Consider the following 23,514-nt stretch of genomic DNA (forward strand, 5'->3'; position numbering starts at 1 on the left):
GAACGCAGGCCACACTCACAGCATGGGGGGCTCTAACCTGGGAAGCGGTGACTCTGGAAAAGACTTGGCAGGCATGGTAATCAGCTGCACAGGAGCGCCCAGTGCGAGGCTGGGGCCAAAAAGGATTATGCCAGCCTGGGCTGTACAAACAGGGCAATCTCCAGTTGTTAGAGAGGTTATTTTCCCTCGGTATTTGGCACTGGTGTGACCTCTGCTGGGATCCTCTGTCCAGGTCTGGTGCCCACAATTCAAGGAGAATGTTGATAAATTGGAGAGGGGTCAGAGAAGAGCCACAAGAGTGACTGAAGGACTGGGAAACATGCCTTATAGTGAGAGACTCCAGAAATCAATCAGTTCAGCTTCACAAAGAGAAGGTTACAGGGTGCCTTGATGACAGTCTGTAAGTACCTACACAGGGAGCAAATGCTTGAAAATGGGCTCTTCAGTCTAACAGACAAACGTCCAACACGATCCAGCGATTGGCAGTTGAAGGTAGACAAATCTGCAGAGCTCTCCAGGCCAATCACTAAACCCGCCAAGTAACATAGCCCGAGTGTGTGTTTTACTCACCTTTATCTTCTCCACAAGGAGGGCTTTGCCGAGAAAAGCTGACAGGTTTCTGTCTGGGTGCCTCCTGAGGACGGCCCTGCTGATGGTGATGACACGATCCAAGAATTCAAGTTTCTTGGCCTCCTCCTATGCCCCGCAGAGATTAGACAAAAACAGGAAGGTTAGCGTGGAAAGGAGCTGCCAGTGGGAGAGATGTCAGAAAGCTTCCCCCCAGCACTGCTCAGGCTTTGATATGCCGAAGGCCAGAAGGCCATTCATCTCCCAACAGGAGTGACTATGCGGGGAGGGCAGGGCAGCTCTGTGTGAAACCAGACCAGAGAGGGAGCAGATCTCACGGGGTAGGTGTCCAAAGAGGAACTGCAAGATGGGGGCGAAGCAGCCAGACAGTCTTACTGGGGGGCTTGATAGAGTGGGAGGAACATCTGGGTGTGACACCCTGACACCCCAATATTCGCCACTGTCATCTAATTAGGATATGTTTGGTACCAAGTATGTCTTGTAAGGTATCAGTCTAAAAGTCTTTCTCTGCTAGACATTCATGTCTCATTGGATTGCATGTGCTATCGTTGGATGTGACGTTCTGAAGCTCAGCTGTGTATGTGTTCCTGAAAAACACTGTGAGGTTCAAAACAGCCTTTCAGGTAGAACAGCAAAAAAGCCAAACACTGGCTCCTGGAGGAAATGCACAAGCATTAGGGCTACCCCAGGAACTGCGTGCAATAGAAACCTCCCCGAGATAACGCGACACAACGGGACCTGTTGGACCCAGGTCACAGGAAAAGAGTTTTCCAGCAGGTGGGAAGAGAAGATAAAAGGGGAACAATGACATCGCGGGGGGGACGGGATGGGACCTCAGACTCCCTGCAATAAGATACCTGGAAACACCTGAGAGACAAAGATTGAACCATGAGAAGTGATGGTCCCAGGCTAGAGAAAGAGATTCCTAGCCTGTGCAAGAAAACCTGGGAAATCCAAGCTGCAAAACCAAGGCAGCTTCTGCCTTAAGAATCTGCCAACCTGTTTATCACTCAGGGAGAATTTGCTAATGTCTATCCTATCTATCTGGTGTGTAAAGCTTCGTTTGTGTGTTTTCTTTATTTACTACGGTAATCTGCTTTGTTCTGTTTGCTATCTCTTATAACCGCTTAAAATCTACCTCTTGTAGTTAATCATCTTGTTTCTTGTTTACACCACAACCCAGTTTGTAGTATAAATTAGTAAGTGGGAGGAGGGGCAAAGAGTTGTTCATACCTCTCTCCACATCGAGGGAGGGGGCGAATGTCATAAAACCTTTGGGTCTGTACTCCAAAGGAGGTGGGCACCAGAGAACTGGGACAAGGCCCTTCAGCTGAGTCTTCCCAGAGCTGATCTCAGTGTCTGTGTCTTTCTGCAGCTGGGTGTGGCCCTGCCTGTGTGTATGGCTGGAAGAGGCTTGTGAGCCGAGCCCAACAAGACAAGGTAACGGGGGCCCAGGCTGGCAGAAGAGGCGGGCTCAGTGATAAGCCAGTACATCAGGTGGCACCTCAAAGGGGGGCAACCCATCACGCTGGGGACTGGCCAAATCCAGTGGGCACAAGTGGGCAAGGGGCATGGTGGGTGCCTTGTGTAACTCCAGACAGGATGTTTTTAAGATGCTGTAGTTTAAACAGGAATTATTTGGGGGCAGGTCTCTGGCCTGTGTTATACAGGAGGTCACAGTGGTCCCGTCTGGCCTTAGAATCCATGCCTCATCTGGAGAAGGACGGATGGTGCTTGTGGACAGGGCAGTAGCTGAGAGATCAGAGGAGGGCTCTTGGTACCTGTTCCTTGCCCTTGAGAAAGGCGTTGATGTACTCTAGGGTCTCTTTCTCCTGCGAGTCTGGCCCCATAAAGCAGGAGGCATTCCCCCGTGATGGTGAATCTGATCAAAGATAGAGAAGTGGTAATACCTGAGGCTGCCAAGCTGCAGGCTGGGTGAGAGAGATCTTAGCAGAAACCCTTGCCCCCCGCTCCCACCCCAGCAGGGTAGCAGCCCCGATGCACAACAGGGTCTGGCACAGCCATCCCTGGTTTCCCCAACTCTTTGCTGCTCAGCCCAGCAAAGATCCAGTCAGAGCCCTGGTTCCCAGCTGCTACCCCACTTCCCTGCCGCACCCAGCATGCAGGCTGAGCCTGGGGACTTGGGGAGCGCCACACCTGGAAGGAGGCATGATGTCAGGCTATGAGTGGTGTCCCCACTCTCTGGGCCATTGCTGAAGGGGGCAGAGGGACTGGCAGTGAATCGGTCTGCTCCCAGCTGCGGGAGAGGGAGGAGCTACCCAGTCTGCACAGGATACGGGGACCCAGGGCCTCCCCGTTCTGCTTCCTCTGACTGCCTCTCCTGCCATCCACAGCCACGGGGTGTAACCTGGGCAAGCCCTGGGCTCCCATCAACAACCCCGCCACCCAAATGCCCTGTGCTGTGCCATGCGTCACCCCCCTGCAAAGGAGCCAGCAGATGAGGCTGCAACATCAGGGGGCATCTCATGCTTTGGCCGGCGCCCTGCAATCCTAGGCTGAACAACCCACCGTGCACAGAGCATCCCCTTCAACCATTGGAAAATATCTTCCGACCCTGCAGTGTGATGGATGGGGGTGAGCAATTCAGTCAGTCTCCACCTGATGCTTCTGCTGCCGCCCCTAATGCCCCGATCAGATGTAGGGGCTGCAGCTGCTGCCAGCAGGAGGGGCCATTCCCCCCTGCCTGGGTTTTCCTGTCTCTCCATCTCATGGCAGTCCAGAGTTGTACAAAGGTGATGGAGTCTTCTCCCGCCACTGACACCCTGGTCTTGCAACCCCAACCGCAATGCAGGGCCATGGCCTCTGTCATTTTTGCAGCCCCCTCCGCCCACCCAGGAGGCACCCACTCACCAGCATGGAAGGGCTGAGGCACACACAGCTCCTGCTGCTGCTGTGGGCTCTTCTGTGGACTCTTCCCTGGAGGAGGTCTCGTCTCCTCCCAGGCACGGATGGGCTTCAAGGGGACCTTGCGGACTGCCTCAGCCATCCTGCAAGAAGCCAGGACAAGGCATTGCTTGTGAGGGGTGAGAGGCAACTGCCCCGTTCAGCATCAGGGCCAGTCCACGTACTGCCGTTCCACCAGCGCCTACAGCTGCCAGCTGAGATCAGGGCCCTGGTGCCCCAGGTGCTGCAGACAATCCCTGGGCCGTAGGGCTCAGACTCTAACTAGCCAAGGCAGCCAGCAGGGAAACAAGCCAGTGGATGGCCTCAAAGTCACCCAGGCAGTCAGCAGTACAGGCAGGATTAGAACCCAGGTCTTCCGACTCCCAGGCCCATCCCACAGGCCAAACGGCCTCCCCCGGCTCACTCCCGCCTCTCCTTCTGCTGGTTCACAAACTGCCCAGCAGACAGGCTGCATCCAACCACTTAGGATTCTTCCTGCCCAGGGAAATTACCCTGATCCCTTCCCCCAGGAATCTTGGGTCCGTGGCAGGTCCCAGGTGGGGGAGGCAAGCGGGGTGGGGGAGCGGGGGACGGGCTGGTGAGCAGCAGGAGTTGCTCTGACACCACCGTGAAGGGGAAGGAGCAGAAGGTGGGAGAGCGGCAGGCAGGCAGGCTGTGCTGGGGCAGAGCTTTGTGGCGAATTCGCAGCTCGTCTCTCCAAGGCCTGTGTGGCAGCAGCTGCTGCAGAGAATCCCAGGCCTGATTCCCCCCACGCTGGGTCTCCTGAATGGTCCCTGCCCTGGGGGGCTCCATTCCTCACCCAGTGTCTCCTGCTGACTCTCCAGCAGCCGCACGGCAGGTGTCCTAAGGCACCTCTAGTCCTCTCCAGAGCTCAGGGGGACTGTCCTGGCATCGGACTGTCCTGGTGAATGGACCAATGGCTCCGGGCAGTCGGAGAATGCCTGTTCCCCTGGCAACCTCAGTGCCATTCCCTCTGGAAGTGATGGTGTCAGCAAAGGTGCTGGAGGTGGTCAGGCCCCGTGGTTGGAGCTGGACTCAGGAGGCGAGGGCGTGGGTGGAGCGAGGCTGGAGCGAGAGCAGGGCTGGAGTAGGACGAGGGGCAGGGCCACCAGCTACCTCCCGGTCTGGGCACTTACCTGGCCCCACCATGCCAGTGGCTGAGCACACATGTGTTGTGGTGTTTAGGCTCTCAACCCCCCCGCAGAGCAAGGACCTGCTCTCCCTCATCTGATCTCACGCAGAAGACTTACAGAGGAGCGGGGAACTGAACACAGCTCTCCTGGGTCCCAGCCCAATGCCTCATCTAATATCCTGTGCCACCTTCCCGTGCCTTCCCACCAGCCCTGCCAAACCCTCCTCCTTGTTTCCGTCCCCTCCGGGCTCGACTGGTGCGACCCCTTCTGTCGAGCCGCCCCAGACTCCCTCCTGTGCGCATGCCACTGCCCACTTCCTCACTGGCACCAGTCTAGAGGGCCGGCACCGGGGCACTTGGCAGATGTGCGCCGCCCAGCCAGGAGCTCGGGGAAGGCTCGGTGTGGTTGGCGATGCAATGGAAAAGCAGAGGTGGGCACTAGAAGATTCTCCTACCTGGAGTCAGGAGTGGGCAGAAGCCTGCGCGTAAACGGGTCACCCACTTTCTGCTGCCGGTGGCGGAGCTGGAACTGCTGGCTCAGCGTTCCCCAGCGGCACGTGCCAGCTCTCGCTCTGCCAGAGCCAAGCCTGGCAGTGAGGGGATGAGGCTGTGCCAGCCAGCAGGGGCGTGTCACAATGGGCAGGCAGACGAGTCACAGACCAGCCAGTGTGTGACTCCCCAGCCATGGAATGCCCCAGCCCAGACTTGCTCTGGCCTCGCCAAGGCTTTAGAGCCTGTCCTTCCCCACCGGGGTCATGGGAGGGACCTTCTGCTCCCCACAGTCACAGACGTTAGGCCGGAAGGGACCGCTGGGCTCCTCTAGTCCCAGCTCCTGCAGACCCCAGGCCAGAGCCCCTCCCTGCGTCCATGCTATTGGAGCCAGGGGGTCTCTGGATCCCCGAGTTGGAGAATCAGTTCCATCCCAGTTCCTCCTTCTCGTGACAGTGCCGAACAGGGATTCATGAACTCTCCCCACTCATAGCTCCCAGCCCACACAGAAGGCTCTTTCCACTTTCCCAAGCTGCCGGGTGCTTTGGCCCTGGGGTGTAAAATGGTCCCATCTCTGCTTCCTCTCCCACCGCTGCAACGACGCAGAAGCTGCTTTAATAGCAGCCCCCTCCCCCCCGCCCGCCCAACTGAGTCTCAGATCTTGCTAATGCTCAGTGCCATGACAGCCCCAGGAGATGATTGCTGTGGTGTGTGAGGAAGTGGGACTGTTCTTAATGTTTCCTCTGAATAGTGTGGGGGTGCCTCAGTTTCCCCTAGGCAGTTCTTAAGTCTCTAGGTGGTGGGGTAAGGGTGTATGATCATTGCAGAGCCCTAGAGGGCAGGTATGTGCAGGGGTCTGGACACAGAGAATGGCCAACACCCTGTTTCCTGGGTGTTGATGGCCTGGCCCTTCCCCCCTGCAAGGTGAGAGCTAAAAGGGTTGGAGAACAAAGGAATCAGGTGACCTCCTGGCCCAGGAAAGGGACAAAGCCCAGAGGAGGAGGGGCTGGAGAGAGTTTCAGTTGAGGCTGGCTGGGGACATGGAGTGAAGTACAGACTTGGTTGTCTGGCTCACTACCTCCCAAAATGGACTCAGCTGAGGGGTCCTGTTCTCTGCACCTACATGCTCTGTGTTAGACCATGTTCCTGTCATCTAATAAACCTTCTGTTTTACTGGCTGGCTGATAGTCACGTCTGATGGCGGAGTTGGGGTGCAGGACTCTCTGGCTTCCCCAGGAGCCTGCCTGGGCGGACTCGCTGTGGGAAGCTCACGGAGGGGCAGAGGATGCTGAATGCTCCGAGGTCAGACCCAGGAAGGTGGAAGCTGTGGGAGCTGTTTGCCCTGCAGACAGGCTGCTCACAGAAAGGAGACTTCCCCAGAGTCCTGACTGACTTCGTAGGGAGCAGTTCCAGAGCATCGCCCGGGGACTCCGTGACACGGGGGTCTCGGCCCAGGGGGAGGCAGTGACTCCTAGAAGCAGGGAAAGCAGCAGCACCGTAGATCAGGGAGATCTGGCAATGCCAGTGGCTGCCTGGGGTCTGGCACCCCAGGCACTCAGAGCAGATTGTCAAAGGCCAAACCCCTCTCACCACCGGCTCTGTAGCTCCCCCTTGCTTTCGGTCTGTCTTAGGCACCATCCTGGCCCTCATCCCCCTGGCATCCGAGCACTACCCAACCTCACTAGCATTTATTCTAACTGCCCCCTGCAGGGCAGGGCCTGGCTGCTACCCCCACTGTACAGACAGGGAACTACAGCACAGAGGGAAGAAGGGACTTGCTCGAAGACAAACAGAGCATCTGTGGCAGAGGTGGGAAATGAACATGGGTCTCCTGGGTCCCGGGCTGGCACCTTCTCGTTCAACCTCCTGCCCCCTTCGTCCCTGGTTCAGTGGGAGCTGTGGGAGCTCTCTGGGGCACAGGAGCTGGCTGGTGCCCAGATGGAGCTACGTTGCCTATTGCACAGATCTCGCTCTTCCCGAACATTGAAAATGCTGCTCCAACCATACCAGGGCCCGCCAGGATCCTTGCAGCTGGTCCGTGCTAAATTGTGAACTGTGCCCTGGCCTCAAAGAGTGGGGCAATGGGAGAGGGTGGGGCTGGCCCAAGGCCCTGCTGGATTGCGGCTCACGCATACGGGGTCCCAGTGCTACAGAGCTCTGTGCCGGGGCAGAGCTTTGTGGGGGTTTCACAGCTCCTCTCTCCAAGGCCTGTGTGGGAGCAGCCGCTGCAGAGAATCCCAGGCCTGATTCCCCCCACGCTGGGTCTCCTGAATGGCCCCTGCCCTGGGGGGCTCCATTCCTCACCCAGTGTCTCCTGCTGACTCCCCAGCAGCTGCACGGCAGGAGTCCTAAGGCACCTCTAGTCCTCTCCAGAGCTCAGGGGGACTGTCCTGGCATCGGACTGTCCTGGTGAATGGAACAATGGCTCCGGGCATCCGGAGAATGCCTGTTCCCCCGGCAACCTCAGTGTCTGGGCACTTACCTGGCCCCATCATGCCAGTGGCTTAGCACACAGGTGTTGTGGTATTTAGGCTCTCAACGCCCCCTCCGCAGAGCAGGGACGTGCTCTCCCTCGTTAGCTGAGGCCCGGAGCGACAGGGACTCACCTGATATCACGCAGAAGACTTACAGAGGAGCGGGGAACTGAACACAGCTCTCCTGGGTCCCAGCCCAATGCCTCATCTAACCACCTGTGCCGCCTTCCCGTGCCGTGCCACCAGCCCTGCCAAACCCTCATAGAATCATAGAATATCAGGGTTGGAAGGGACCCCAGAAGGTCATCTAGTCCAACCCCCTGCTCGAAGCAGGACCAATTCCCAGTTTAATCATCCCAGCCAGGGCTTTGTCAAGCCTGACCTTAAAAACCTCTAAGGAAGGAGATCCTCCTTGTCTCCGTCCCCTCTGGGTTCAACTGGTGCGACCCCTTCTGTCGAGCCGCCCCAGACTCCCTCCTGTGCGCATGCCGCTGCCCACTTCCTCACTGGCACCAGGCTAGACGGCTGGCACCGGGGCACTTTGCAGACGTGCGCCACCCAGCCAGGAGCTCGGGGAATCCTCGGGGTGGTTGGCGATGCAATGGAAAAGCAGAGGTGGGCAATAGAAGATTCTCCTACCTGGAGTCAGGAGTGGGCAGAAGCCTGCGTGTAAATGGGCCACCCACTTTCTGCTGCCGGTGGCGGAGCTGGAGCTGCTTGTCTCAGCGTTCCCCAGCGGCACGTGCCAGCTCTCGCTCTGCCAGAGCCAAGCCTGGCAGTGAGGGGATGAGGCTGTGCCAGCCAGCAGGGGCGTGTCACAATGGGCAGGCAGACGAGTCACAGACCAGCCAGTGTGTGACTCCCCAGCCATGGAATGCCCCAGCCCAGACTTGCTCTGGCCTCGCCAAGGCTTTAGAGCCTGTCCTTCCCCACCAGGGTCATGGGAGGGACCTTCCGTTGTTATACCAATAAAATAAAAACCAGCAGGATCTCATTAAAGGGAAAAAGGCAAAACACCATATTTATTGTGAATACAGAAAGAATCATAGTTAGCAGTTAGTTATAGCTATAACATTCCATTCAATCTCATATTTAGTCACACATTCATTCCTACAAACACACACACACAGGTTCTGCAAGGTTGTTATCATAGTTACCAGCCTTAGAGTTGCTCATGCCAAGCCACTGGCCAGGTGGCCTGGACATGAGGAGGGAGCAGGGCCTTGTCAGATGCTCATCTGATGCTCCTGGAAGTTGGTTTGCAGAATCAGACCCCAAAGTTCTCACTTTTTAGAGTCTATTTTTATTGGAATTTCTTCCTATGCCAGTCTATGGGAATTGCTTCATCATGCTGTTGCTGAATCAATCAGCAGATAGCACATTCCTGACGGCTCCGTGCTGCTAGATGTTATCTTGTTCTTTGGTTCTCCCATTCTTGAGGCTGTTGGGTGGATTCCAGTCTGCCCTCCGGGGGTCCTCTGGTTCCATCCCGGTTCCCCCTTCTTGTAACAGTGCAGAACGGGGATTCCTGAACTCTCCCCACCCCCAGCTCCCAGCCCACAGGGGAGGCTCTTTCCACTTTCCCAAGCTGCCGGGTGCTTTGGCCATGGGGTGTAAAATGATCCCATCTCTGCTTCCTCTCCCATCGCTGCAACGACGCAGAAGCTGCTTTAGTAGGAGATGCTGCCAGCTGCAGGGTGAGAGGGGGGAATGGCTGTGGGGAGACAGATGGGTCTCCCTCAGCTGCGGACGCTTCTATATGTGCTGTTCCCCTCCCCACACACCCTGCTGTGGGGGAGGTTGGAGAGGGGCTGCTCAAGGACCGGCCTAGAACAGGACACCTCCTCCCAGTTCTGAACATAGGAGAAGCCCGGCCCACTGGACTCAGTGCCAGGGTCCCAGGGATGCCGATGGGCTGTGGGTCAGGGACTCAGGGTGAGATTCTTGAGAGTTCAGACCCAACGTGATCTCAGCGTGCTGAGCGCTGGGGGAATTAGGCCTGAACACAGTCAGTCTTAGGGTTGCCAGGCATCCAGTTTTCTCTTTCGAAAAGAGACCCTGGCGGCTCCGGTCAGCACTGCCAACTGGGCCGTTAAAAGTCTGGTTGGCGGCAGGGGGATGAGGAGGGGGCCTGCAGCAGCTCTCTCTGTGGAGCTCGGGGGCGGTGCGAGCCCCCGCTGGCAGGGGGTGGATCCCAGTGGAGGGGCTGGGAAAGGCATTCGGCTGCAGGCTGGGGCCGGCGGGGTTAACCCCCGGCAGCAGCCTCTGCGGTGGCCAGGGGTTCCCTGCAGAGCAGGCACTGTGGCCTTTAGGAAGTGCCTTCAGCCCCCTCCCTACCCGGCCCACTGCTCCCCAGCTGTTGGGAGCTGAGAGAGGAGGGGTCAGCCACCTGTCCTGGGTCCCACAACCTGCGCCCTGTGGGGCTACTGTGCTGGGTTCAACTCGGGACCATGCGGCCAGCAGGTAAGGGGCTGTGGGCAGGTCACTCTCCTCCCGGGGATGAATGGGCTGCGTGGAAGCATGGGGTAAAATTGGGCTGCTCTGCTTGGGAACTGGTCCGAACAGAGTCGGACAGCAGCTGAGTGTGGAGGCCCCAGTCAGCAGCCGGGCTGTGGGGGAGAATGAAGGAGAGGGGTTGGGGGCCACTGCAAATGGCAGGAGGCGGAGGGGGGGCCTGCATCAGCTCTCTCCCTCGAGCTGCTGTGATTTGCACTATGCTGGGGGAGCAGCGAGCCAGGGGCAGCAGTGGGGTGGGTGTGTCACTAGCGGGGAATTCTCTCACCCCCCCATTCCAGAGAACAGGAAAAACTTTTGTCCTCACCGAGCCAGGTGTCCAGGATTCATGGCTGTTAGAGCAGCCTCTGACACCCGGGAAATGCCAGGGCAGTGCTGGTGTGGCTGCTATTTAAGGGGCCACCTGACATCAATGCCTCCCAGACCCCCACAAACCACACCAGCCAGAGCCACCCAGAGCCTGCACTCCAAGCCCCCTCCCGGGCCCCAACCCCCTGCAACAACTCAGAGCCCCCTCACACACCCATACTCCCTCCTGGAGCCTGCACCCCACATTCCCTCCCACACCCGAATTCCTTCCAGGACTCCACACCCCCCTCCCACACTCTGAACCCCTTGGCCCCAACCTAGAGCCCCCTCATACACCCCAAGCCCTTCATACGCAGCCCCACCCCAGACCCCGCACCACAGCTGGAGCCCTCATCTTTCCCCCCACACCGCAACCCCCTGCTCCAGCCCAGAGCTCCCTCCTTCGCTCCGAAACCCTTGGCCCCAGGCTGGAGCACCCTCCTACACCCTGAGCCCCTCGTCCCTAGCCCCATCCCAGAGCCCACACCTCCAGCCGGATCCCTCACTCCCCCACAAACGCCAATCCCCTGCCCCAGCCCTGGTGAAAGTGAGCGAGGGTGGGGAAGAGTGAGAGACCGGGGGAGGGGGGATGGAGTGAGTGCGGGTGGGGCCGTGGGGAAGGGATGGGGTAGGGGGAGGGGCTTCGGGGCAGCGGCGGGGCAAGGATGTTCAATTTTCTGAAACTAGAAAGTTGGCAACCCTAGTCACTCACCTTCCTGAGATGGTGGATCCTCAGGGCTGGGGCCAGTGATCGGGATCAGCTTCTGGCCTGGGCAAAAAACACAGACAACATCAGGGACGTTCAGCGGTTCAGTGGCCAGCCAAGCAGAGATCATCCCAGAGACGCAGCTGCTACAAATCCCTAGACCACGTCTCTCCAGATGAGCCTCAGACACACTGGGCCAGATCCCATCCAGTGTAAATTGGCCCCGCTCTACTGGAGTCAATGGGCCAGATCTCTAGCTCGTGCAGATCAGCCCCGCTGCATTGACATCAGTGATCCAGATTCCCAGCTGGTGTAATCATAGTTAATAATCATAATACACTAGCACCTGACGGTCAAATCCAGGTCAGGTCTCATTGAGCTGGTAGCTTTACAGACAGGATAAATGTCAATCCCTGCCCACAACGATCATGAGTGGATGAGAAAGAGAAACTGGCCAAGAGGTGGGGTTGGAAAATGGAGTTAGAAATCTAATAAGAACATAAAAACAGCCAGACTTGATCAGACCAATGGTCCATCTAGCCCAGTATCCTGTCTTCTGATCGGGGCCAATGCCGGGTGCTTCAGAGGGAATGAGCAGAACAGGACAATTAATGAGTGATCCATCCCCTGTCATCCAGTCCCAGCTACTGGCAGTCAGAGGTTTAGAAACATCCAGATCATGGCTAATAGCCATTGATGGACCTAACCTCCGGGAACTTATCTCATACTTTTTTTCAACCCAGTTATCCTTTTGGCCTTCACAACCTCCCTGGAACAAGTTCCACAGGTTGACTGTATGTTGTGTGGAGAAATACTTTATGTTTGTTTTGAATCTGCTGTCTATTAATTTCATCTTGTGACCCCTAGTTCTACTGTTATGTGAAGGGATAATAACACTTCCTTACTCACTTTCCTCACACCATTCATGACTTTATAGACCTTCTAACACATTGATGAGGCCTGATTTCCCTTTATAAAAGCTGTGTTGATTCTCCCCTACATATTGTGTTCATCTATGTGTCTGATAATTCTGTTCTTTACTATAGTTTCAACCATTTGGCCTAGTACCGAAGTCAGGCTTACCACCTTGTAAGTGCCAGGATCGCCTTCAGAGCCTTTTTTAAAAAATCAGCATTATATTAGCTACCCTCCAGTCATCTGGTCCAGAGGCTGATTTAAGCAATAGGGTACATATCACAGCTAGTAATTCTGCAGTTTCATATTTGTATTTCTTCAGAACTTTTGGGTGAAGACCATCTGGTCCTGGGGACTTATTACTGTTTAATTTATCCATTTTATCCAAAGCCTCATCAATTGACACCTTGATCTGGGACAGACCCTCAGATTTAACAGGCTGTGCACAATCCCAGTCCAGCTCGGTAATGATCACAGCTCACCACCTGCCTCGCCATGAACAGGTTCCTGTGGCAGAAGCCAAAAAAATTTTAAAATGTCTGACACCAGCCAGCTGTTCCCTTCCCTCTCCTCACATTGTGTAGGAGTCCAACAACTCACCTGGTACATTCAAGGTCCGGGGGAGACTGAGATGAGAATTGTTCACCTGGTTCTGGTTGATCCTGTACTGGTACATACATCTAAACTGGCCTGAGCTCCGCACAGAGATGTCATGTCAATACAGGCAGTGACCGGCCTGACGTGGTCAATTGGCTTGAGATTTGTTTGCCATCCTGACAGAAAATAACGAGAGCAGCTACATTGTTGGGATGAAGGGAACACTGAGCCAAGACGGGGTCCCCCGCCTGAGCTGAAGAGGTGCTCAGGGACAGTGTAGGAGATGGGAAGTCACCTGCAACAAAAAGAATAGATTGAAATATGCCTCTGAGAGGAGACGAAGGGCTTGTCTTCACTGCAGCATTAACTCAAGTTATATCTCCGATGTGCCTGTAACTTGAATCCCATCCACATAAAAATCCCTTAACTCAAGTGTGGTGGTGCTGTTACCTGGAGCTGGCCCGTCCAAGAGGGGGTACAGGGAAAACTCAAGTGAAATCAACTTATCAGTTGTCAACCCAACCCCTCTGTAGCGTGGATCCAGGCATGTGCCACTTGCGTGTCACCAGTCCTCCGGTGCCCTCCCACCGTTCCCCTAGAGTGCCCAGAAAGGACAGAGAAGCTCTCCCACAATTCATCGCTCAGAGCGACGGGACAGGCCCCCAGAATCCACAGCCCCACGTGCGAGCGAGTGCAGAGCCAGCGGGGACACAGCAGTGTGGCTGTTCTCGCAGGAGTTCGGCTAACTCGCGGGGAGTCACCAGAGGTGGATAACTTAACTCTGCCAGGCAGGGAACTAGGCATCCGTGATGAATTAGATGAGAAACACGCTTGGCTGACGGAACGAGCTGTCTCTCTTCTCATTGAAATTAAAACAAATATGGTGCAAAGCAGGAGATTTAAGACTAATTCAGTCTAGTGCAGTACCCTGGTCTCATTAATACACACCTGTATTAGCTCCAAGCCTGCCAAGATTTACAGATGGAAAGTTTGTTAGATATGTATCCCAGTGACATTGGGCCAGATTCCCGGCTGCTGTAAATCGGCACCACTCCATTGGAGTCAGCAGAGCTATGCTGATTTATACCTGCTGAGGATCTGGCCCAAGTGTGCTTCATTTCCAGTCATGTTTATGGTGTGGCACTGTGAGAAGTCCAATTTACTGTTTGATTAAGAGGATTTCAGGCAGCAATCATGCAAGAGGCATTCCCCACCCATCCCCCTCCTACACCTTCCCATCTGCCCTCCTGTTGCCATTGTCAGGAGTTTCACTCCTTTCTGTGTCTCCCCTTCTTCCACGTCTCTTATGCTCTCACTCATCAGGGGAGCTGCAGGGCTCCTGGCCTGTGATCCCAGCACCTGCACCAGACAGCAAGAGAGCGGTGAGTGGCAGTCCCCGCGGCTCTGACAATACACACAGCTACTCTGGGGCAAAGTTAACGTTGATAGTTAAGCAAATAAAAGCCAGAAAACCCCAAGTTAAGGAGATTGCAAGATTTGTAGGCCCCAATCCTTCAACAGGACACATGGATTTGATTGAAAGATCAGTCACTTAATTGGCCCTAACCCTGCCATTGGAGCCCCCACACCAGTGCAGATACCGTTGCAATTGAGACAATATCAATACAAATATAACAATACAGGGGCTGAGCCTCGATTGGTGGAAATGGGCACACGGCACCGACATCAGCATGGACTTCCACCAGCTGGGGACTGGCTCACCACGGGGTGGGGAGCAGAGGAACTGGATGGGCTGTGGGCTCTAGCAGTGTGTCTGGGAGCAGCCCTGACGTGCGTCTGTGGCCAGAGGGGCCCTCCCCCACTAAGGCAAGATGGAAATGACTCTCAGATGCTTCTCTTGTGAGGCTCAGGATGGGCTGTGTCTTGGAGTGTCAGACACGCTGGTTCCCCAGAGACAGCCCTCCCCCATATGACAGGCACAGGGTCCCCCAGGTGTGAGGGGGCAGGGCCCCCTGGATGTGACAGACACAGGATCCCCAGGTGTGATAGGGGCAGGGTCCCCCATGTGTGATGGGGCAGGGCCCCTCAGATGTGACAGGGGCAGGGCCACCTGTATGACAGGCACATGGTCCCCCCGGTGTGACAGGGGAAGGACCCCCCTGGATGTGACAGACACAGGATCCCCCAGGTATGAGAGGCGCAGGGTCTCCCCCATGTGACAGATGCAGGACACCACCGCCCCCCTCCATGCAGATATGACAGGCACAGGGTCTCCCCCATGTGATAGATGCAGGGTCCCCCAGGAGTAACAGGGGCAGGGCCTCCTGGATGTGACAGGCACAGGGTCCCCCAGGTGTGACAGAGCCAGGTTAAAGGAACACCCTGCCTCTCACACTGATTTTTCTCACAGTCTAGCCCTGTGGATACACCCAGAGCCCCAAAGGGCAAAGACAGAGCAGAGACACAGAGACTTCTGGGCAAAGGGTTCCTTGTTCTTTGCAAACAACCCTCAACTCAGACAAACTCACAATACTGAACATACATCTTAGAGGATATTATCCATAAAGAGTAATGTGTAAGATAGCTACAGAGAGCGAGTAACTTGTCACGACTCATAATCATTGTGAGGTGTTTGTACGGGTAATATTTAAGGAATAATGAATTTATTTCCAGACTTGGAGTAGAAACTAGTCACCAGGGGAGAATATGTCTCTGTAATGGCCCATTCAGATAAGGGGAGCCTACTTTATTAGCTAGGAAAGGTAACTTAATCAGTGTAGACCCGGGTTTGTCGTTTATGATTTTGTTCTCTGGTATAACCATTTGTTGCCATTACTTTCTCTTGTTTCTAGTTCAATCTTTATCCTTTCTTAAATAACCCTGCCTGGGTTTTATTGTAAGTGCTCATGAGAGCTGTGTGGTTTAAAGGCATGGGTGGTTAAGGTAAAACCAGTAAATTGGGGTACCTTGCTCCTGTGGGGGGCAGAGGCTCTGGAATTTCTGTGAGTAGCCAGTGACAGGGGCTAGGTATCACCAGGGAATGAATCACAGGGACTCAGGGTCTGGGCTGCACCTACTGTTGGATATTAGGAAAAACTTTTTCACTAGGAGGGCGGTGAAACACTGGAATGCGTTACCTAGGGAGGTGGTGGAATCTCCTTCCTTAGAAGTTTTTAAGGTCAGGCTTGACAAAGCCCTGGCTGGGATGATTTAGTTGGGGATTGGTCCTGCTTTGAGCAGGGGGTTGGACTAGATATGTCCTGAGGTCCCTTCCAACCCTGATATTCTATGATTCTATGATACCCCAGAGGAGGGGTCTCTGTGTCACAGGAGCAGCCTCGCTCCGGGTCTGTGTTGTTAAAAATACTCCTCAGTGCCGTGGTACAAAGGGCTACGAGCTGCTAGCAAAGCCGGGCCCGGCAGGGGCAGTGGGAGCAACTCTGCACTGGAGATACCTCTGGTAATACAGTGACCACAGCCCAGGGGCGGCCTGCGGCCGGGTCTCTGTGTTTGTGCATTGCACCAGCAGCACGTGTCTCCAGAGTCGCACCAACTCGCTTCCTGACCACAGCTCAGGCTGGGCTTATTTATAGGTGGCTTGTGGCTCTGCTCTTTCTTCCTGCGATTTCTACTCATGTTATATTTTCTCTTCTCAACCCTGACAGTCAGTGCCCTGCTGTCCCAGAGCTGGGCTCCCAGCCACCCACCCACCCAGCTCTGCCGGTGCGCCTCGGATTCTGGCTTCACATTCTCAGGCCTCCTCCACTGGAGATCCTCAGTCTTGGAATGAAACACACTTGGCAGCGCAGCTGTTACTGCTGGTGTGTGGTTTGGCCCTGGCAATCAATGTGTGTAAAGTGCAGTGTCCCCTGTGTGTGTCTTTCAATGCTTAACACAATGACTGGGACCCAAAAATCCACAGTCAAAGGGCCTGTTTTTTGAAAACAAAACCTGAACTCCAAGTCCTGCCAGTTCAGAGGAGACCTCTAAAGTGACTCCAGCACCCCCGGTGTCCATCAATCTGCAGCTGACAAAACCCGCTAACAACTAAACACCATCGGGAGGGGTTCTGGTGAGAGCATTGCTATTAGTCAGCACGCAATCTAGCTCCAAAGCTAGGGGGTAAATCTTGGCCCCACTAAAATCAACAGGAGTTTTGCCCTTGACTTCAATAGGCTCAGGATTTGACCCAAGTGTGACCCAACTGTGATTGCTCCATATTGGGGGCACTGTATTCCCAGCTGGCCTCTGAGGCTTCATCGTAGTGTGGCCCTTTGGAAACTGATGGCAGGTCTCAGGGCCATGCGTATCAGTTTCTTATTGGAGGAGAATTCAGAGATGTCGACTTTGTACGGAGCCTTAGTGCAGCTTGCTAAGTTACACTCTATGCATCAGTCCTGGAACAGAGATGGCCATAAATGGTACACAGACAAACCCTTCTTTCAGGGATCTCAGCTCAACACCAGTGCCTGGTTTCCAGGGACCAGCTCCGCTCCAAGAATCAAATATGTAGAAAGATAAAGGCAAAGGGAAAACTCTCCTGCCACTTGCCACAGCTCACCCCAAAGTAACGTGCATCATAAAGCTGACAACAATATAGCACATCCTCAATGACTGCGGACAGCTTGCATGCAAAAGAACTTGTCAGACTATGTAGTGTCACTACCTGGTGACTGCTGCCAAAACAGCATCGTGAAAATAACTCTGGTTTTAGATTCCATATTTTGATCCTACAGTGAAAATTTCTCAGCATCTCCCCTGTTAACACCCAGCCCCAAATTTCTATTTATTTACAAAACATGAGCCCCAACCCCCCAAATCAAAGCAAAGAACCCACCTTCCAGCTAAAGCAGGTGCCGTAACTCTGAGAGTCCCTGTCTTTGATACAATGCCAGCTCAGTCGCACCCCTCTGCCATCACATGGCAGTAGGTTAGATGCATTTGTAAGGGGTAGCATCTGCTGCATGTGTATGTTCTATTACAGGCATCAAAATGTCCTGCTTTCTCTCCACTCTCCCCCCTCACTCTCTCCATAGACATCCATCTGGGTCAGGCGCTGCCTCTCCAGAGATGAATCCCCATTAGACTTGCTTTGCTGCAATCTAGGGGCACATCTGATACAGCCCTGCCAGTGTATTATAACCCCAGCTGCCCTGGTTACGGACGAGGTGGCAGTGACTTTCCCACACTGCACAATCAGGTGTGACGCGGTGCAGTCAGAACTAGCGGCAGGAGTAGCTTCCTACACAGCTTTGTTGTAAATCTTGTTTTCAGGGGGTTGTAGCTTCGCTCAGAATTCGGCGGTGGGGGTGAAAATTACCAGGCTTGGTCGCTGCCCAGAGATAAAAGTTTGAGCAAAAACAGCTGATCTGCTTTGGAGTGGGAGGAAAATGGAAAAATGCTCATTCCCCAATGATCAAACCATTCTCGTTGCCGTTATTCGAGCTGCCCCATAGACACAGGGCCAGGGTTTCCACAGTGCTCTGCTCCCAGGGAGGCACCTGAGTGGGGTTCATTGCGGGGACTGGCCCCAAATGTCTGGCCTCTGAGCTGCAGTTTGGTCTGGAAACAGTCACCTCTCCAGTTTCCAATTCCACAGCCCAAGAGCTCAGCCCAGAGGAGCTAACGTGATCCAATATCACAGCTTATGGCCTGGGCGTTGGGCTCCAGCAAAGGGGCCCAAAGGCCTCAAGGCGTTGACATGGCTCGGTCACGCTCCAATATTAAACAGTGACCGAGTCACATCAGCATGTTAACGCGTTAGGCCCATACAGTCCCCGAAAGTAACACGCCACTTCGGGCACCCTGGGTAAGCGGCTGTAGCAGTGAAGCTTGCTTCTTCCAGGTCTTCCGTCAGACAGCGTTGTGGCCTACAGACAGCTTGATTCTCCCCTGCCACCCCCGCCTTTAAAAGATCACAAAAGTGTGTGGTGGGCAGCATAGCCCACCCCCTCGCTATTTTGTTCACCAATTAGGCCTTGTTCTCCCCCCCTTCACAGCTGCTGCTTCTCCTTCCCCGCTGCTGGAGTCCCAGCAATGCTGCCTGCTCTGCAGACTATGCACGGAGTCGGGGGCAGAGGCAGAGGCAAGGCGTGGAACTCCAGCAGCAGGGAAGATGAAGCAGCCCCATGAGGAGGGGAGGGGCTCAGTCAGCAGCCAGCCACCTTGCTGCTTCCTCCCTTCCCCGCTCTGCATGGACACAGGGAGAGTGCCACTGCCAGGGGGAGTGCGGCCTCCTCCTTGCTAGGCATCCTCACCAGCGGTGTGCTGAGAAATGCGGGGGGGGGGGGGACATGACTCCCCCAGAACATTTCATTTGTGCTCCCCCATGAGCCACAGTTGTATGTCACCTCTGTAAGTAATGCACATTGGAAAACACAATCACAATTCTACATGCAAAATGATGGGGTCTATATTAGCTGTGATCACTCAAGAAAGAGATCTTGGAGTCATTGTGGGTAGTTCTCTAAAACATCTGCTCAATGTGCAGCAGCAGTCACAAAAGCTAAGGGAATGTTAGGAGCCATTAGGAAAGGGATAGAAAATATCACAATGCCACTATATAAATCCATGATATGACCACATCTTGAACACTGCATGCACTTCTGGTTGCCCCACCTCAAAAAAGATATATTAGAATTGGAAAAAGTGCAGAGAAGGGCAACAAAATTGAATAAGGGTATGGAACAGCTTCCATATGCGGGGAGATTAAAAAGAGTGGGATTTTTCATCTCGGAAAAGAGAAGAGTAAGATGGGACATGATAGAGGTCTATAAAATTATGAATGATGTGGAGAAAGTGAATAAGGAAGTGTTATTTATTCCTTTACATAACACAAGAACCAAGAATCACCCAATGAAATTAATAGGCAGCAAGTTTAAAACAAACAAAAGGAAGTATTTCTTCATAAAGCGCACAGTCAATCTTTGGAACTTGTTGCCAGGGGATGCTGTGAAGGCCAAAACTATTACAGGGTTAAAAAAAAAAAAAACACAGATACATTACTGGAGGATAGGTCTATCAATGGCTATTGGCCAAGATAGTTTGGGATGCAATCCCATGCACTGGGTGTCCCTAGCCGCTTCTTCCCAGAAGCTGGGAGTGGATGACAAGGGATGGATCGATCGTTGATTGCCTGTTCTGTTCATTCCCTTTGAAGGACCTGGCATTGGCCACTGTCAGAAGACACGATACTGGGCTAGATGGACCATTGGCCTCACCCAGTATGACTGTTCTCATATTCTTATCCAACAGGCCTGATTTCTGACACACCAATTTTGATTAATTAATTTCCCATCCCACACATCTCCTGTTTATCAAGCATGCTCTTAATACAGACCTTGAATTCTATCACTAGGCCTTTTTATTTGGCTTAATTCAATCTTCCTGTGTCCCCTTTTCAGCTTTTCCCATCAGCCTGTCTTGTGGCACTACATAAACGTTTATCCTCTTTCCCAAAGTTGGGCCTATAGTAGGATAAATTGGTAGGCCCAGTGATTACTGAAGGGATCTGATCCTGGATCAAACCAGCCCTTCTGAATGCAGCTCCCAGTCTTTGGGGTTCTCTGAGGCTGTGGGGTCTGATACAGAAGAAATCCAGTCTATATGGAAATTGCAATGCTGGGAGTTCAGCTCAGAGGGGCTGATCTGATCCAGCATCAGACCCCAAAGGCTGGGAGCTAGGCTCAGAAGGGCTGGTCTGACCCAGTACCCAAACCCCCAACACTCAGAGCTTGGGGACAGCAGAGAGCCTGCCCAGCACCTGTGAGAGAAGAGCTGGGAGAGCAACTTCCACCTGCACAAGGGAGCGAGTGTCCCCCTGGCCACAGCCAGGCCCATAGCAGACACAGCCCCACCTTAGCAAAGAGTCTGTGGCTTTTCATACGTTAATCTTAGGGCCAAGATCCAGACTAGAGAGCGCCTGCCGCTTCTCTGCTCTCTGCTTCTTGCAGATCAGAAGGGGAGAGGTCAGATGAGAGAGACACGGCTCACTGAGACGCTGAGGAGCAGAGACAGACAGGCCTTCCCTGCTGCATCGCCAGACCATACTGTTATCACCTTGTCCCCTGAGCATCCCAACGCTGGGTCTCTGGCTTCTCTGTGAGTATGGCCAGCACTGGCCGGGTTTAGCTGGAAGGGTGAGATCACGGGGCAGAGGATTGTTTGCTTAATTAGGCTCCAATCCTGTGAGGTTCTGAGCCCTCTGGTAACGTGCTGTGTGGACCTGAAAGTGCCAACACTGCCCGGGATGGGATCAGAGCTTGCCACCTCGCACCGAAGCTTCCAAGGGATTTAATAATAGCAACTGCATGTTTAATTACCACCACCTGACTCAGGGTTAAGGACGATAGAAATCGCTGGTTAGATTCCAGCTCTGAACCTCAGCAACGAGGTTGTTGCGTCACCCCGAAATGCTCTGTCGTTTTCCAAGGGCTGCACCCTGGCCCTGAGCCCGCACACACCACCCTGCACTCACACCCCAAGGCTGCCAGCGTGTGGGTGTGTTTGCCATCTTCACACCCACAGCATGTCACATGGGGGTGCAGATGTCTGTGTGCACAACGGATTTGCACCATCCCACTCGCTGCACACACAAAAGGTACTAGCCCGTGCGAGCTGGCTGGGCTGGACACAGAAGGGGATGCCCATTTTCACACTGGGATGCTGTTTTGCACACTCGGATTCAGGTGTAAATCTTGGCATGCATGAAATCACTGGCTCAAGATGACAGACATTTTGTCTGATGAAACCTAAACTGGAGATGACGTCCAGGAAGGGAAAATGCTACATGTTCACCTCGCACACGGGCGCAAACAGCAGAAATGCCACATACTCGGCCAAATGTGATTAAATTTTAGGGGGTAACGATGGGATTTCCCTGGGATCTGAAAAGCCCAGCTGAAATTAATTAAAATATTCTCTGATTCTACTATTCTATGAAAATAGCAGTTAATCATTAATCACTGTGATCATTACCAGTACCAGAAGGCTGGTCCATGGTTGGGACTTTAGAGGCGAGGGATGAATTCCCTGCTCTGCCACAAACTTCCTGGGTGACCCTGGGCCAGTCACTTAGCCGCTCCGTACAAAGGGGATACCAGCTCTGCCTGCTGCATGGGGGGTTCTATGAATTGCTCATGGCTCTTTGCTGATATTTATGGTGAATGCAAAATATGCTGAGCTAAAGATCTGATGATCAGGAGACAAACCTGTGTTCAGCCTCCCACTGACTCGCCTAGCTGTGTTTCCCCAGCGTGTATGTGCTCATGGGCCTGATCCTGCAGACTGTATTGCTGGTATAGGCCCTGACGCCTGCCCAGAGTCTATTCAAGTCAAGGGATGCCCATACGAGTGGAAGGGATGGATCATCGGCCTGCAGGATCAGGGCCATGGACATGTCAGCCCTGACCCTGCTCTCACTGCAATGAACGAGAGAGCTCTCAGTGACCCCAATCGTGCAGGATCTGGCCCATAACACGGCATGGGGCCAGGGTCAGCTGTTGGCCTAACCCATCTCCAGCGAGTCTCTGGCATGCTCACACCAGCCTTCAGCCATGGGTCTGGGGTCCAGCGAGCTCTACATGCTGGTACAGGGAGCCATTCCTTATCCGCACTGAGACTGAAACGCACCAGCTAACCCCGGACTTCTCCCCGGGCAAATAACAAGTTATGGACTGTGGGTCAGATCCCCGGCTGGTGTAAATGCACCTGGCTCCATTGCTCCAAAAGGGGCAGATCCCTAGCTGGGATCCTCTAGGGGCCGATCCACACTGGGAGCTGGACACCGAGCTGCACTTTGTGCTTGTGAAAATCCCCCACTGTGCTGAGAGGAAATTGGCTCCAGGGAGCTTAATTGGCTCTTTCTGGGCTCTGAGCTGACATCTTGGGGAGGGAGTTCCCCTCCTGGGAGTCAGGAGTCCCACAGCCCTCGTTCCCGGGGCTGCAAGGGATCATTGAGGCCAACTTCAGCCCTCGCTCAGCTTCTCTGCGCCAGTCCCTTTTAACCCAGGCCGGCCATCTAGGATGACCAGATAGCAAGTGTGAAAAATGGGGACACTTTTTTTCCCCCGGTCGGGGGGCAGGGGGAGTATATTGGCCTATATAAAACAAAGCTCCAGATATCAGGATGGTCCTGGTCTCATCAATTTCCCAGCACGCACACAAACCCACAAGAAAATATTTCTATCGATAATAATAGAAATTTGCAGTTAAGCAAAGTAGGTGAAATACCATGTGAGACGTTATTAAAGGCTGATTTAAGGATATTTACTGTGTATATTTTGACATAAGATTATGACAATTTGTGTTTTAATGGTTATGAAGCTTTAACCTTTTGAATCTCAATGTCTACTGTCATTAAATAATTATTGTCTGACCCCCCCGTTGTAATTTCCTCCACTGTGAAATATAAATCAATAAATATAAAAATGTTGCCGAAACCCCATGATTTTAACCAATAGTGAACATTTAAATTGATAAGAAATGTTAAAAAAACCTTTAAAATCAATATCGACATTATGTGTCAAAATTATAATAAAAATTGAATTCTGAGAAGCCTATTTATAACCCTGCGGGAGCCACCAGGGGACATCATCCAGAAACAGACACAGCATATGTTATGGGGTCAGTCATGTGACTCAGTCACACCCCCAAGTGATGTCCCAGGACCCCCATTGTGATCTGCCCATGGGCAACTAAGCATACAGAGAGGGATGGGACATGGGGTGCTCTGGATCCAGCACCCTGGCAATTAGATGGAGGCAAACGCTCAACAGGGGCCTCTCCCAGGGCACGGGGGCAGTGTGGGGAGAGGGCACAGTGTCACCCCCACATGGCTAGAAAAGGGACAAGGGGATTGTCCGGTG

At 53.8% G+C, this 23,514-nt stretch overlaps 1 protein-coding gene across 1 annotated transcript in view; it reads right to left on the minus strand.

The window, feature by feature from the left end:
• LOC141976832 (maestro heat-like repeat-containing protein family member 7) overlaps positions 1-12,767 on the minus strand; it is a 56,691-nt gene extending 43,924 nt beyond the window's left edge. The window contains exon 1 of the mRNA XM_074937996.1: positions 12,692-12,767. Within this exon, the coding sequence (XP_074794097.1) occupies positions 12,692-12,767 (76 nt within the window). The remainder of the gene's footprint in view (positions 1-12,691) is intronic.
• Positions 12,768-23,514: the final 10,747 nt, after the last annotated feature.

This window comes from Natator depressus, chromosome 23 (assembly GCF_965152275.1).
Source record: "Natator depressus isolate rNatDep1 chromosome 23, rNatDep2.hap1, whole genome shotgun sequence".
Classification (NCBI taxonomy): domain Eukaryota; kingdom Metazoa; phylum Chordata; order Testudines; family Cheloniidae; genus Natator; species Natator depressus.